Source organism: Elephas maximus, chromosome 15 (genome assembly GCF_024166365.1).
Source record: "Elephas maximus indicus isolate mEleMax1 chromosome 15, mEleMax1 primary haplotype, whole genome shotgun sequence".
In the NCBI taxonomy this organism is placed as follows: Eukaryota; Metazoa; Chordata; class Mammalia; order Proboscidea; family Elephantidae; genus Elephas; species Elephas maximus.
Window position 1 is genome coordinate 55593760 of NC_064833.1, and position 14297 is coordinate 55608056.

At 39.8% G+C, this 14297-nt stretch overlaps 1 protein-coding gene across 2 annotated transcripts in view; it reads right to left on the reverse strand.

Moving 5' to 3' along the window:
- Positions 1-794: 794 nt before the first annotated feature.
- The window catches only part of ATP6V0D2 (ATPase H+ transporting V0 subunit d2), a 53684-nt gene continuing 40181 nt past the window's right edge, over positions 795-14297 (reverse strand). Inside the window, exons 5-8 of one of the 2 annotated variants that reach the window (XM_049854081.1) lie at positions 12714-12791; positions 4979-5155; positions 3521-3598; positions 798-1539 (exon numbers count right to left, since the gene is read on the reverse strand). In XM_049854081.1, coding sequence (XP_049710038.1) covers positions 1378-1539; positions 3521-3598; positions 4979-5155; positions 12714-12791 — 495 coding nt within the window. In that variant the 3' untranslated portion in view covers positions 798-1377. Of the gene's footprint in view, positions 1540-3520; positions 3599-4978; positions 5156-12713; positions 12792-14297 lie in introns of both variants that reach the window. The other variant, XM_049854082.1, reaches the window with a different exon arrangement.

Sequence of the window (14297 nt, forward strand, 5' to 3'; positions counted from 1 at the left end):
TAAAAAATACTAACACTAAAACTACTAAAGTGTTTTGCTAATATAAAGGTTGGATTCTTGAGGAAAAATGGATTTACTCCTTGGTCTATGCAGCTAATTGTAGATACTAGTATAGGTTAGTTCTCTGTCAATATTCTCATTCAAAGGATTTCCACATATGTATATACACTTTTTTTTTTTTTTTTTTTATATATACACTTAGGAAATTCTGGTGCTGTAGTGGTTAAGTGCTATAGCTGCTAACCAAGAGGCCAGCAGTTCAAATCCACCAAATGCTCCTTGGAAACTCCATGGGGCAGTTCTGCTCTGTCCTATGGGGTCGCTATAAGTCGGAATCAACTTGACAGCAGTGGGTTTGGTTTTATATATGTTTAATTTTAAAATATAGCAAATATAGATTTTACATTTAAGGAATCTCCTTTATTTTTAAAGGAAGGAATGAAGCAGCGTTTGACTTCTCTTTCTGGATAGCTTATGTGCCCGTCCTTCAGGGGTTTCATGGAGAATCCATAACCCACGTACTGACTCTGTGATTCATACTTCTGCATGAATGAGATACAATTAGCCGTGGCTTTTTTTCTTCTCAGGCAAAGCATGAGGAAACCACAGGAAAGAGAGATACACCTTTTATTTAAAGTTGTGAGAAATGACTTTATAAGGGGTAGCCTGTTGATAACAAAATTAACACTACTTCCATCTTAACCTGTTACTGTCACTGTAGCAGCCCTATAGGACAGAGTAGAGCTGCCCTATAGGGTTTCCAAGGAGTGGCTAGTAGATCAACTGCCGACCTTTTTGGTTAGCAGCATGAGCTGTTAACTACTGTACCACCAGCGCTCCAGTTTGCATTTAGGGAATATGATTTGGAATTGTGTAGCTTTCCCAAGCCTACTAAATCAAACTTTATTGGAGGGAAGATCTACAATATTTCCCATCACATGTGGCCCATGTTGGCTACCCCTGGCTCTGGACTTTTATGGAACTAGGGAAGTAAAAGGTAAAAAGTAAAACAACCATTCAGCATTTGGGCCTGTGGAGCTGCATGGAAAAAGCAGAAGTAAAATACTTTTATTAGTCTTGATTTTTAGCACAGCACAACAAGAATACAAAAAGTACGATACGGTTAAGTGAAATCAAAGTCTAAGGGACAGTGAACAATGAGACATAAATGTGGAAGCCAGATTTAAGGCCACTGGAAAAAAAAAGACATGCTGTATTTCTGGGTTGGTTTATTTTATTTCCAGTGATTCTGCAATTTATGGAAGGTAGAGTGTAGTTTACTTTTGCGTATCCTAGATAACGTAACAGATTTCTTACTTTCCTGTATAACTTCCTTTTAGCATTTATGATTTTCTGCATTTGAGGCCCTCTCCTGGGTTATAAAATTGGAATGTAACTGTTGATTTTAGTTCGATGTCTCTGGGAAATGCATTCTGCTATCCATACGATATTTCTCATTTCTTGTTCCCTCAGCTTTATGTATGCATAAAATACGCCGTAGTGGAATTGCCTGTTGAATGCCAGCACATTCATCTTTACCTGAGGAAGGAAAAAATGAATAAATAAATAACATGAACCATGAACTTCTTTGGAACACACTGCATTTGTGAAATAATATTAAACTACAGCTTGCACTTAATCTACTTGTGCTGTGCTCGCTTCTATTTAAGCAAACGATATCTGAGTCAGGCCAAATACAGGAAAACAGTGGCAAAGTGGCAAGTGCTAAAGCGATGGTGTCAATCTGCAGATAAGTTTAGAGACAACTGTGCTTTAAAAATAAGTTTGGTAGAATCACAAGACACCAGCACAAAGATTCCTAGGAGAACTTCTCGTGTGTGTGTGTGTGTGTGTGTGTGTGTGTGTGTGTGTGTAACTCTGTAGTAGTATCTGTCTTCCAGCTATCAGGCTCATCTCATTTAGGTAAGTAAAGTCTTTCTCCTCAGCCACAACTATTGCAATTTTCAAAAGGTTTCAGGCTGTCTGTTCCTCCTCTAAGCAATGCCATGAGCCCCTGGAATTCAGACTGAGTGATATTCTGAGCTTTCTCAGGATGCCCTGCAGCCACTTCACACACAGTTGAAATGTTTTCTTTCTGCAGAAAGGTAGATGCGCAAAAGAAACTTAAAAAAAAAAAAAAAATTTTTTAAAACTGGGATAAAGTCGGAAAGGAGCTCCTCCTTTGTTCTTTTCCACTTTGACATTTAGAATGGAAAAAGGAGGCAAGGTGCTGAGTCCCACAGGCAGCTCTGAAAACATCAAGCAAAGTAATCAGGAAGTGGGAGCTCCCGCTCTCAGGAATAGAGGCTCATATTTTCTGCCAAGAGCAGCTTCCTTAACAGCCTCCTTTGAAGCAGTAGTGCAACATTGTGAAATTTTTAAACATCGCCAACATATTGAGGAACTTGCATCATTTTTACTTCTTCCCAGGACAGGCACTAGAGAGCTGCAGGAAAATGCCTACAGAGCAGTCCCTAGAGAAAGGTAACATACTGCTCCCAAGAGCAACTCTTAACCACAAAGCTTGGGTAAATGTCAGCGTTCTTGGTTAGTCCCTGTCAGGTTGACATGGAAGAGCCAGGGGTTTCAGACAAATGAATAGTAATACACTAGAAAATTTCTCTAGACTTGAGGACTCTTACCTAGCACCAAAAATTTGTGTTGAACCGTAAGTGGCCCAGAAATGAACTACAAATGGGCTCAATATTCTCCTGCCTTTTCTAGGGGAACAGAAAAATTTAGACCTTCTGAATAGATTTTTACGCAAATGATTCCTGAGAGTTATAGTTGTGCCCATTAGTTATAATTATAACCATAGTTAGACCCATTGTGGAAGAAAGGATGGAGCAGATACGCCGATAGAGTGTGTACCATGAGAATACTTAGTATTTGATCATAAGTATGTCCTAGCTTTGCTTCTCTATATTTATTAATTGTTGAATAGCTGCATTCCTTTCAGAGCTTCGCTCTGTGCACATCCATCTGAGTAGGGCAATTGTGCACAAGGCCATCATGTGTGGTGGCTTTGTCTCTTCAAGGAGGAGACACTAATTAACCATTAACTATGCCCTGTCAAATTAGGATTGTGCCTAATTAATTGGCCCAATCAGCTGTAAAAAGAAAACCCAAAGTAACAGTAACATCACTAGGGTTGGTGTCACCCAGTGCAGAAACTCATGGTGTCACCCTCCCCACCAATGGATCTTCTTCTGTACCAGACCATACAGAATCTGGCCAGGCCTGCCACCTCTAGGTGTTCCCCCACCACATGTGCCAAGACTTGGACCAGCCCATGCTGCCATGTCACCTGCAGGTGTCCAGCCTGGCCTGTCAGCGTCTCGGACACCAGTGCCCACAGCTCGCACTGCACAAAAATTTTACGGACAGCCATTTTGGTATCACCCCGGTGTGGTCCACACTCCTCACACCGCCCTGGTAACACCACTACAAAGTAAGAAAACATTTAAAATCCAGAGTAAGAGAAAAAGAGCACATAGGTTAATAGCATTTCCACTTATACCTCATGCTCAAAAAACACGTCCTCCAATGTCTTTCCCCCATTGTTATCACCTACAGCATCCAACAAAGGCTTGTATACCTTAAAAACAGAGACAGAAGATTATTTTTAAATAAATATTCACTTCTCATAAATGTATACAAATGTATTTTCCTAGCAAAATAGAAATCGTGCACCTATTTATTGTAGGATCTTTGGCCTCCTGAGAAAATGCAAAAAAAAAAATTTCAAGTAAGGAGAGAGTGTGGATGCTATTCTAGCCTATTGGCTTATTTAGGCTTACAAGGCAAGAGGAAAAAACAATTCTACTCTCAATGTACGGTACACTGTTTGAGCCAACTTCCGCGTTCAGTTTCCTAGGGCTAAAAAAAAAGGGCTAGTGAGGCACATTATAGAGACTCAGTGAAAGCTTGTGGCTTGTCAAGTATGGGTTCTGTCACAATCGATACAATTCACATGGAATTTTAAGTGAGGGGTGTGGAAATTGAGGAAATTTTATTGCTATGCTAAAAAAAAGCCTCATGCAATTTCATATGACATATTACAAATGTTTATCCATAATTTGCCAACTTTTGTCTTTCCAGCGAAGTTCCTAGGGTGGTACAAATTGTTAACAGCTTGGCTGCTAGCTGAAAGGTTGGTGGTTTGAGTCTACCCAGGGTCCGGCCATCTGCTCCCCCCAAAATAAGCCAGTCAAATTCAAGAGAGTGCAGTTCTACTTTGACATACATGGGATCGCCATGAGTCTACTCAACTGGTTATTGGTTATCTTTCCTGAAGGGCTTGAGAAAAATGCAGGAAAAGAGTGTCCCTGTAGTCTGGAAAAGTCACCTGGAGGGTATGTGTATCAATGTCTGCAGTTCTAAGGGAGGAGGCTCATAACTGTGAGCTGAGACACTGCAGGCTCTCCAAGAGCAGCTGGATGCTGGAGTAGGAGAAGGACATGAACAGCCCTGTTTCCTTCCCCTATTTCTGGCCACTCAGCAAAGGGAGTCATACAAGCCAATGCATGCATACTCTCCCTTGCAGTCCGTGTAGACATTCTGTACCTTGCCCTGTTTACCCAATCCACACTTGAAAGGACTGCTGGGTCAGGTTATTTTACATAACTTTGGCGTGAGCTCAGATTTCCAGAACACTGCAGCAGTCTCATGGGGAACTTGCTTTATTGAGCACTTCAAAAGAAGTGCTCAAATGACCACCCCTTGGGGAATTAAACAAGTACTTACTTGGCAGGAACCTTTAAAAAAAAAACCAGTTTGGGCTAGAAACTTGAAATACTTCTTTTGGAGAATAGTTACAGCAAGAGACACTGTTTGCTACCTTAAAATCATTGTACTTGCTTTAGATAAAAAAATATAATAATAATTTGACATATGAGCTTTTAAAGTACATGTGATGAACTATGTCGTGCCATTTGGGAATGGTAAGACATTCAGGGAACCCGGTGTAATCACGTACTTCGTAATGATCTGCTACTCTCTTCATCTGTTCAAAGTCTTCTACTTGGGCCAACAGGCGAAGGCCCTCAGGATACAGCTTGCCACAGGTAGGGTAAAGGGACTCCCGGTCATCCTTGGTCAGTTCAGTGCCAAAGGAGTTAAGAGTGATGATAAAAGCACGTCTGTCAGCCTCAAACTAAATTTGCAAAACATAATATTGGTGAAATCTAATCATCCACTAAACGGTACAAACAGAACTCTATGTAGACAAATTCATTTCCAAAGTGGTTTGCAATCCTTCCTGGAGCTACGTCTAATTACAAAGCAGACATGTGTTATTAATGTTCCCTTAAACTCTTCTTATAATGGAGTAAATTTACTTGCCCGAAAAAGACCACACAGCAGAGAAGATGGCCTACGACTCTTGAAGTTTCACTACATTTTATTTCCCAGGCACCCTGCAACTAGTTATGTGTCTCTGTCACATACACCACTGGAGTCCTTTCCATAAAAACGGGACTAATAATACTTACCTGCTTTTTGGGCTTCATTCAAGGAGAACAAGACAAGTGGAAGTGCCCAGCCGAGGGTTTAGAACAATAAATGCACATAATACATGTTAGTATCACTTTCTAATAGTTGACGTTAGCATACTTTTTACGTAGTGAAACTTAGTGCTACCTACCATTTGCTGACACTCTCATGATTTTATTTTTCTTTTTTAATATCCTGAGTTAGATGTCAATAAATCTAGCTTGGTAGCTAATGATCCATGGCTTGTGGCAAGTTATCTTTCTCTCAGCGTCTCAGTTTTCTTATTTGTAAGATGATAGTGTTTGGTTGCGTCATCTTTAAGGTAGGTTACCATATACTCATGGCCATATACTGCCATACTCTGTATGCTGGGCACTTGAGCTCCCCTACCCATGTCAGACTTTTGTTTTACCTAATTACTCACTCCTTCTTAAAATTCTTTCTTCATTCCTGTGGTCTCCATGTCTCTACGGTCTCTTGGTTCTGCTCCTATGTACTCTAACCATTCCATCTCAATCTGTCCTCCAAGGCTCCTCCTCTGCCCACCACGGGTGCTGGCCATGGTGTCCTTGGTTTAAGAAACTCTTCTTTATATACCGAAAGCATCCTGAACTTACCACATTATGTATTTAAAATCTGTATTTTTCTCCCCACTAGACAGTAAAATCTTTGAGGGGACTTGTCTATTTTGTTCATCATTCATCTTTTAATATGCATTGCCCAACACATAAGAAGATCTTAACTGTTTACTGAATCAAACAGAATGGTTTATGATTCTACCACTTTTGAAATTCTCCAGTATTCTCTACAGTGTTGTTTCTCAAAGTATGCTTCATAGATCAGCAGCTTTGGCATCTCCTGGGAGCTTGTTAGAAATGCAGAGTCTGAGGCTGTACTCCAGACCTACTGAACCAGAATCTGTATTTTAATAAAATTCCAAGGTGATTTTTCTGCATTAAGGCTGGAAAAAGAATTGCTGTACAAAATTTTTTAATTTGCTTACATTTTGACTAACTAACCAATAACAAAACCAGACTTGCAACAGATTTTACTGGAACTCTTTTGTTAGAACAGGTGTTTCCTGTCAGGAGAGCCAAAGTTTAGTTTTATCTAATCTTTTTGATTGTCCTCATGGAAATTATGGATGAGCCAGAAGCAGGGAGTAGCCTTACTTGGAGGCAAAGGCGGGTGCCTCTAGCTACTGAAATTAATCAGTCCTGACAGTAATTTTAGACCTTATAGAGATAAGAGAAGTCCTGGTGATGCACTGGTTAAGCATTTGGCTGCTAGACAAAAGGTCAGCAGTTCGAATCCACCCACCACTACTACACGGGGGAAAGATGTGGTAGCCTGCTTCCATAAAAATTCCTAGGAAACCCTATGGAGCAGTTCTATTCTGTCCTCTAGAGTTGCTATGAGTCAGAATTGGGCTTGGTTTTAGGAATAAGAGGAGGAGCCCTAGTGGCACAAGGGTGAAGTGATCAGCTGCTAGTTGAAAGTTTGGAGGTTTGAACCCACCTAATAGTTCCAAGCAGCAGTCAAGAAATCAAAAGATTAACTGCATTGGGTAAATCTGCTGCAAAGGACCTCTTCAAAGTGTTGAAGAGCGAAAATGTCACCCTGAAGACTAAGGTGCACCTGACTCAAGCCATGGTATTTTCAATCACATCATATGCATGTGAAAGCTGGTCAGTGAATAAGGAAGATCGAAGAACAGTTGACACCTTTGAATTGTGGTGGTGGCGAAGAATATTGAATATACCATGGACTGCCAAAAGAACGAACAAATCTGTCTTGGAGGAAGTGCAGCCAGAATGCTCCCTAGAGGCAAGGATGGTGAGACTGCGTCTTACATACTTTGGACATGTTGTCAGGAGGGATCAGTCCCTGGAGAAGGATATCATGCTTGGCAGAGTACAGGGTCAGTGGAAGAGAGGAGGACCCTCAACAAGGTGGATTGACACGGTGGCTGCAACAATGAGCTCAAGCATAACAACCATTGTAAGGATGGTGCAGGACTGGGCAGTGTTTCATTCTGTTGTGCATAGGGTCGCTATGGGTTGGAATCGACTCAACAGCACCTAACAACAACAACAATAATTCCAGGAGAGAAAGGCCTAGCAAACCCTATGGAGCAGTTCTACTCTGTCATATGAAGTCACTATCAGTGAAAATCAACTCAACAGCACCAAACAACAAGAAAAAAAGAAGAAATGCAAGATGGAGATTTCATGGCAATAAGAAACCTTGAAATAAAAATTAGAGCAGGAGGAGGCAACAATGTAGGTAACCGTCTTAGATGTTCTATACAGAGCTTTCTAGTTCTAAGATGTTATGATTTTAAGGAGAGAAATGGGATAGTGTAGGCTACACTACAGACACCCAAGGCAACTGAAGCCATCCTGGGGGAAGAGGCTGCGTGAAGAAAAGCGTGACATTTTGGAGGGATGACTATTGTTCAAGTATTAGGGAAGCAGCTGCTATGGTGTTTTCAATCGCCTCACATGCATGTGAAAGCTGGACAATGAATAAAGAAGAGCAAAAAATTGATGACTTCGAATTATGGCGTTGGTGAAGAATTTGAATATACTATGGACTTCTGAAAGAAGGAACAAATCTGTCTTGGAGGAAGTACAGCCAGAATGCTCCTTAGAAGCAAGGATGGAGGGACTACGTGTCACATACTTTGGACATGTCGTCAGGAGGGATCAGTCTCTGGAGAAGGATGTCATGCTTGGTAAAGCAAGGGTGAGCAAAAAAGAGGGACTCTCAACATGATGGGTTGACACAGTGGCTGCAACAATGGGCTCAAGCATAACAACAATTGTGAGGATGGTGTGGGACTGGGCAGTGTTCCGTTCTGTTGCAGAGAGGGTCAATGAGTTGGAGCTGACTTGATGGCATCTAACAACAAGAACAAAGTATTTAGTGAGATCTTTCTGCAGTTTGAAGCAGTTGCTAAATTTAGAAAGAATGACATTCTCAGTGAGAAACCAGCTAATGTAAATGCCCTATCATTGGAACAAATCCAGCATATTCAAGGATTTCAAGGAAGACTGGTGTGACCAGAGCATAGAAGGCCAGGGGGAAGTGATGTGAGACATGGTCTGAGAGGGAGGGAGAGGGCACACTACAAAGGGCATTCTGGGATAGACGGAGGACGGGCAGTGTTTCGTTCTGTTGTACATAGGGTCGCTATGAGTCAGAACCAACTCAACAACACTAAACGACAAGAGTTGGAAAAGTAGGATGGACAAGTAGCTGGGGAGAGGACATGCCAAGAAGTCTTTGATTGATACAACAAGTTACCTGAATCCTCCACACACTTTCCAACTCTTTGTCTTTGCAAATGCTTCTTTCTCTCTTCTATACAATAGCATATATTCCATTCCATAACTCGGCATATCAAAATTTTAACTCCACTCAAGAGGCCTCCTCAAATTCCACCTTTTCAATAACAAGCTCTTCTACTTCTCTAACTGGATATGACTTCTTTTGAACTGGTATTACACCTTAATTTTCCTCTTTTTTATAACTGTCTGTGTGCCTACCTTACTCATCTCTTCTAGTCTAGAAGCTCTCCGTGTATGAGTGTGTGTATCCTTTTCTTGAAAAGGACTATAATTTTGGAATTATAAAAGGGCTACATTGTTCTTTGACAATCCCTAAGCAGACAGTTAAACACATGTGTCAACTTGGCTAGGCCATGATTCTCAGTAGTTTGGCAGATATTATATACTCATCCTCCATTTTGTGGTCTGATGTGAGTAGCCTATCGGTTGAAAGGGGAGTTTCCTTAGAAGTGGGGGCTGCATCCAATAATATGGATGTTCTGGCAAAGTTCGCACTCTCTTGATCCTGTGTTTGCCTCGTCATCTTCTGACCTCTGGTTCTTTGGACAAAACTACCAGCTGCCTGACCTGCAGATTTTGGATTCACCAGCTCCTGCTGCCCCATGAGCCAGCAGCCTGCCATCTGACCTGCAAAGTTTGGGTTCATCAAACCCTGCTGCCACGTGAGTCAGAAAGAGCCTCCAGCCTGATGCCTGACCCGGGGATTTGGGACTTGCCAGCCTTCACAATCAAGTGAGCCATTCCTTAATAATGGCGCTCTCTCTCTCTCTATATATATATATTTATATATGCACATCACTGGTTTTGCTCCTCTACAGAACCCAGCCTAAGACAACATCTGATTGTAAAAGAGTGTGAGTGGGATGGTATTAGTCTCACTTAACCGCTGCTTCTTCGCAGAGGATTGGTGCGATGATTGGCAGTGTAAATCGGATGTCTTATGTCTCTTCTTACTTACTGTTTACTCCTCCCTACAAATAGGCATTCATTTTAAAGCCATAACTTAATTTCTGTTGTTGTTGCAAAAAATAAAAATGCACTGTCGACTTATGGAGTAAATTCTTCAAGATCACTATTATTTGCGCATGATCGAGTTGGGCTGCTCAGGTCACACATTCTAGCCCATTCCTTGCACGAGGGAGAGTATACCTGGTGGAAGCCAGTGGGTGGAGGTGTGGATGGCAATGGAAGAGAGTGAAATGAACTGGAATCAAGGCCAGCCTTATTAGCAGTGTGTGCCGACCAGTGGAGAGAATATAAACACATTCTGTGTTTATTTTTTCACTATATTTCACTAACCACACAGACAATCAGAAAAACAGGGAGAAAAACCTAACAGTACAGTTCAGCGCACTTGCCTGGAACATAAATTGGTGTCTATTTTTTTGTATGAAGTTACAATTTTGTAGTTAGGTCAAATTTTCCTACGCAAGCCTGGGTGAATGCTTTTTCTCCCACCATATTAAATCTTTTGAAGCCTCCTGTCAAATGAGATTTAATGAGAATATATACAGAAGTTTATAAACTGTAAGTACTTTCCAGTTGCACAAATAAAAGAGGGGTAATTGCATGACCTAAGATATTTATGTAAAATTGATAAACCTCTTGTGATTATATCATTAGAAAGGTTATAACTGCATGCTATTGCAACTGATATTTCTATATAAATATATGAAGATAATTAAATGGATTTCTATATCAAATCTAATGCATTAGTATCATGGGATAGGAAAGGGGCCATGAGAACACTGGGCATAGAGAGTTTCATCAAACCCTCTCAACAGCGAGCTTTTTTGAATCATATTCTGTCCTATTCACATTACCAAGGTTTGCAAAGACACAATTCTGTATTATTTCTGATTTTTATAGTACCCCAGTATGATCTTAGAGCCCTGGTGGCATACTAGTTAAGAATTTGGCTAACTAAAAGATCTGCAGTTTGAATCCACCAGTCGCTCCTTGGAAACCCTATGGAGAAGTCCTATAGGGCCGCTATGAATTGGAATCAACTCGACGGCAACGGGTATAGGTAAGTATAGTATGATCTTGCTTATAATTTAGCGCTTACTTTTACACAAAAAGAATTGTGAATGATAATTTAATGTAGTGGCAATGTGATATAGTGGATAACCATATAGATTCTGGAGCCAGGCAGGCTGTCTGGGTTCAAATCCTGACTACCACTTACTAGCTGTGTAATGTCAGGCAAGTCACTAGCCTTCTCTGTCCCTCAGCTACCACTTTGGAAAAATAGAGATACTAAGTCACTCATCTCCATGCTATTTTGAAGTCCAAGTAAATTCAGGTATATAAAGCACTTAGCATAGTATGTGACCCACAATAAATTTTTGCTATTAATAGTGCCATATTGTATACCTTTTGTAAAGTTATGAGCTTTAATGTAACTTCTACTTCACATATTTTTGAGTATAAAGTACACAAACCATTTCTAAACCACAAGAATTATGCCAGATAGAAACTATACTTTTGAGCCATAGACAATGTGGCTTCTTCTGTCGTGGCTAATAGTTGAATTTATAAAAAGAAAGGGACTGCTTCATAGGGTCACTATGTTACTTATGTTATAAATGTGATTAGCATATCTGAAAGAGATAAACTTACTTTCTGACATTTACTATGCCATGAAAAGATGCTATTTATCTGATGTCTACTTTCCGTGTAATATGGATAAGTATAAATGATATTTCTTGGATTTCCCCAGTGATAAGCTTCTTATTTCAAAGAGCTTTATTTTGCCTTTATTTTGAAACTTTCAACATGAGAAGCTGTAACTGTAAAATTTAATGCTTTAAGAACTAATTTTATCATACATAGTTCTAGAACATTAGGCTAAAATATATGCAGATGAAGTTATTCTGTTTTTTTTTCCCCCCTAAAGGGTAATATTTATCAGGCTTTTCTGGAAATTGGAGAAGTCATTGAGCTTATCTAAGTATCTACCCACTGATGAAATTACTGAGGCGAAAATCTAATGATTAAAGAGATTCTTTAGATGAAACTTAGTTTCACAGAGCAAAGCAAAGCCTTAGGAAAGTCCAGAATGCTGTTCGGTATTAAAGAGCACAGATGAAATCTGTTATAATAAAGAATTAAAAAGAGTATAACAGTAATTAAAGAGGAAGACACCAATGATGACATTTGACACACAATTAAATATGCTTGCAAACTATGAATCTCCTGCTCCAAGGAGTCTTCTTGCTCAGAGTTGGAATGCTTGCTCAGTAGTTAATTGGCACAGCTCTGTATTTTAGGGTTCGTATTTTTTTATAAGGAACTAGGTCCCTGTGAACAGAGACATAGTGAACTTTGGTGTCATGCTATGGGGTTTCCCAGCTCCCCAAGATTCCCTATGGAGGGAATTTGGGTGATTTTTACGAGTGTTATATATAGGTAATTATCTATATAGTCCACAATTGCCCATGGTCTATTAAGTTTTTAACTAAGTATTATCTACTTTCTGCATGCTACATCAAATTAACCATGATCAAGCATTTTTATGTGTTATTTTTTTTCTAATTCCAAATAATCTCTTCTATGTGGAAAGCTTGGAAAATATTACTCTTAACTGAAGACATCAAATGATTGTATATATAGTTATGTGTAATATATACTGATTATGTATTACACATGGTTTTTGTTTTTTTATGGTTTTTTTAGCATATATATTATACTATGTATATAATGATTTTATATATATGTATATAAATGTACTGTTCATTTTATCTCTAGATAAAGGTGCTTCTAAGGCTAAAAAAAAAAAAAAGAAAGAAATGGGGTTAAACAATGAAAACTGTAAAGGACATTATTTGGCATTAAAAAAAAAAAAGCTCAAGGACTCTTTCTTACCTCAAGAATAGGGCACATAATTTCTGCTGTGACATCACCATGATTCTTACAGAACGTATAGAATGCCTCAAGATAAGACTTAAAAAAAGAGAGATGATAAAATAAATATACTTTCCTTTAGGAAATTTCTAGATAAGCTTTTCAAGGCTTATAAAATGCTTTAATGGAGATTGAAACACTTCTCCCCTAGGGAGCTATCTTATAATACATTTGGTGCAAATGTTCACCTAGCAACACGTTGCACAGACTAAAAGAAAACTCCACAAAAGAATAAACTCAACTGCACTTACCATAACTTATATTTCCTTACCAAGCATTTTTTTACATGGTTCTTAGGTTATTTCACACGGTTAAGTCTTACTGTTCTAACAAGAGTAACAAGCTCTTTTATGGACAGAACTCAGACTCAAGCTCAGCAAATAATTCTAGATTTGATCCTATACTGACATGGTGCCCAGAATATACATTTTGGATGGCTTTGAGCATGGAGAGTATACTGGAAAGGCACAGAAGTCCAGGCTGTAGAGCCAGATCGATGTGTATGAATTCCTACTCTATTACAGCCCGAATGCTCCTTAGAAGTGAAGATGGCAAGGCTTTATCTCACAAACTTTGGACATATTATCTGGAGGGACCAGTCCTTGCAGGAGAACATCATGCTTGGTAAAATAGAGGGTCAGGAAAGAGAAGAAGACCCTCAATGAGATGGATTGACACAGTGGCTGCAACAACGGGCTCTGCATAGGAATGATTGTGAGTATGGCACAGGAGAGGGCAGTGTTTTGTTATGTTGTACATAGGAACTGACTCGAAGGCACTTAACAATAACAACAACAGCAATGGACTCTTGCTAAGTCAACCTTCTCTCTCCACACCCCAGTTTTCTCATCTGAGGAGTGGGATGGTACAAATATCATAGTTTTACTGAGTAGATTAAGTCCATTAACACCTTTACATTGCTTAGAGCAGTGCCTCTGTTAGCTGCCTCTCAAGGATGCCTTCTCTGAGCCCATATCTCTTTTTATAAAAATAAGATTGCCTGTGATATTATGCTTTTGGGAAGACCATGTGTTTCTCCATAGCATGCTTTATATATACATAAGGCAGTCATCTGGTATGCAGCACAGGGGCAGTAGATTACAACTGAATTGGGAGATTCAGGGAACCTGTCAGAGGATCAAGGGCAGAGATGAACACTAGATAACAGAAGATTCACTATATACGCTGGTGGCTTTAAAATGAATTGATATGGTTCACCCCATTCATCTTCTACACACCCACCACCCATCCATCCAATCAGCACTTTTTATGTTCTGAACACTGTGCAAGGAGCTAGGGATACAGAGAAGAAAACCCAAAACCCAGTGCCGTCGAGTCAATTCCAACTCATAGCAACCCTATAGGACAGCTAGAACTGCCCCAACAGAGAAGAATGGGGCATGCTATTCCCTCTCAAGAATCTTACTGGTTAGGGAAAGTTGACATGCACGTATTTAACTAGAAGACAGGGCAGGATGATAAGAGCTATATTACAAAATGCAGAGCTTGGTAACTATAAAAAAAGAGGTTGGCTAATGTACAAAG